This window comes from Suricata suricatta, chromosome 14, assembly GCF_006229205.1.
Source record: "Suricata suricatta isolate VVHF042 chromosome 14, meerkat_22Aug2017_6uvM2_HiC, whole genome shotgun sequence".
Classification (NCBI taxonomy): Eukaryota; Metazoa; Chordata; class Mammalia; order Carnivora; family Herpestidae; genus Suricata; species Suricata suricatta.
Window position 1 is genome coordinate 86,896,738 of NC_043713.1, and position 2,024 is coordinate 86,898,761.

A 2,024-nucleotide genomic window follows, 5' to 3' on the forward strand; every position below is an offset into this window, starting at 1 on the left:
CTTTTTTTTTTTTTTCCCTTTGTCTCCTGACTTGAAGCTGCCCAGTGGTATGCTCCCTGGGCTGGTGGGGGGCCCTGGCCCCTGCAGAAGTCACGATGGCCTTGTAAGTCCTGGTGGAAAATAGTGACGGGAAATATGCGCTGGGCGTGGAGCTCACTGGGGACCAGATCGAGTGGCAGCAGTTTGCTTGCGTTCGTGCTGCTCCCTGGGTTCTCGCTTCCCTGCTTGCAGCTTCCCACGGAGCAGGTCCCTGCGCTCCTTGCGTTGCCGCAAAGTTCCCGGAGTGAGGTGGATGCCCTCAGAATCCAGGTTGCGTGTCCAGGGCCTTGGGGAGCAGATGCCCTCGCACCGATCAGTGCAGGGTCGCCCACACTCCCCCAGCGGTGTGGACTGTGAGAGGGGCCCCCGTGTGAGGTCTGATGCCTCCTCGCCGCTCCTTGTCACCCCCAAACAGAAGGCTTCCTTATGTGTCCCTTAAATAGGGGACGTGCAGTTGCCCGGCTGGACCGGGTGCAGGGTGGGGGGAGGGAAGGCTTGGAGAAGACAGGCAGGGGAGGGGCGCCTGGGTGGATGGGGAGCTCCTCCAGGAAAGAACCTCCCCCCCTTGGGGGCCAGTGAGTGGGGAGGAGTGGTCCGTTCATGGGTCTTTGCCACACCAGTACCGTGGGGTGTGCCGCGTGATTTTCTGTTTCCGCTAGTCCTGCTGCCTTTATTCGTTGGGGTTCCACAGGGAGAGCGGTTTGGCCCCGTGTTCTTATTCAGCGTGTATCAGTACGGGCTTGTGGGTATTTACTTTCTTCTACTCTGTGGGCTGTCCATCAGTCTTGTTTGCTTGGTGCCCAGGTCGTCCCCGCCCTGGCCCAGGACACATGGAGCTGACACCTGTGTCCCTTCGACACGTCCCACCAGGCTTGGGTGCTTTCTCCCCTCAGGGCCCCACGACGGGCTCCTGGCTCATCCCAGGCGCTCCAGCCCTGGTTCTGGAAACAGCCACTGCTCAGTAGGTGTAGACACGAAGTTCCTTGACCACTCGCATTCAGTGAGCCACGTTAGCGCAGTTCTCTTGCAGGGGTTACTGCAGCGGGCACCTGACGGCAGTCCTGGGGTCCTCTGCTTGTCCCCCGCACCTGGCGTCCTGGCTCTCTCCCTGCTTCCCTGACCTTGCATGGAAAGAACAAAAAACATGGAAATTCTGGGCTTCGTTTGTTTATTTCTTGCACACGCACCTTGTTTTGACGTGCGTGGCGATTAAACCTGATGGCCGCTGACCACGCGCGATCAAGATTGATGGCACCTGAAATCCAGCGCCCTGCCTCCCCTCTGACAATTTGGGGCAAAGAGCTGTTCCGTGGTGATGCCGATTGAATTCTGCCCTAACTGTTTTCCTCATTTCTGTTCATTTCTCCTAGATTTGCCGTCGCTTTCACAGAGTCCATGAAGGAAGTGGCAGAAACGCAGTGGGTATGTGTTCATTTCGTGATGTTGTTTGGGCCGTGCCGGTGGGGGTGCCGGGCTGGGGGCTGGAGGCACTCCGATTGGAAGATAACGTTCCCGCGGACAGGACTTACTGTGGCCACAGTAGTGTATTATGTTCCCCGTATATCGATGTTTTTTTATTTGTGTAGATACTTTTAAGATGTCACTGATTTTTTTTTATTGTTGCTGAATAGCAAAAATAGCCCAATAGCCAAACCGTTTCATGTTCTGTCTGTTTGCCTTTTGTGCGCTCAGATTGGGTGATTTACAGGCTGTGGCGCACATGTCACAGGCCACTCGTGTGCGCACCAGAGCAGCAGCCTTGTAGGCGGTGGATGTAATTTCCAAGGTTGGACCATTTATCTGAAGAGCTTTAACGCGTAGAGGACTTTGTAGCTCTGCTAGTTAGTTCCCTTATTGACTTTTTTATTCACGATGGCTCTGGGGCCTGGGAGTGAGCCGGGAGGAGTCTGGGTTCTCAGCGGGGAGTCACAGAAAGTCCTGGCAGAGCAGGTTCAAAACCAAAGCAGCCAGCCCGTCTTGCCGCG

General features: G+C 56.0%; 1 protein-coding gene across 1 annotated transcript in view; it reads left to right on the forward strand.

Moving 5' to 3' along the window:
- Nucleotides 1-2,024, forward strand: part of GLT1D1 (glycosyltransferase 1 domain containing 1) — a 54,126-nt gene that overhangs the window by 12,298 nt on the left and 39,804 nt on the right. Inside the window, exon 4 of the mRNA XM_029921635.1 lies at nt 1,410-1,461. Coding sequence (XP_029777495.1) covers nt 1,410-1,461 — 52 coding nt within the window. The remainder of the gene's footprint in view (nt 1-1,409; nt 1,462-2,024) is intronic.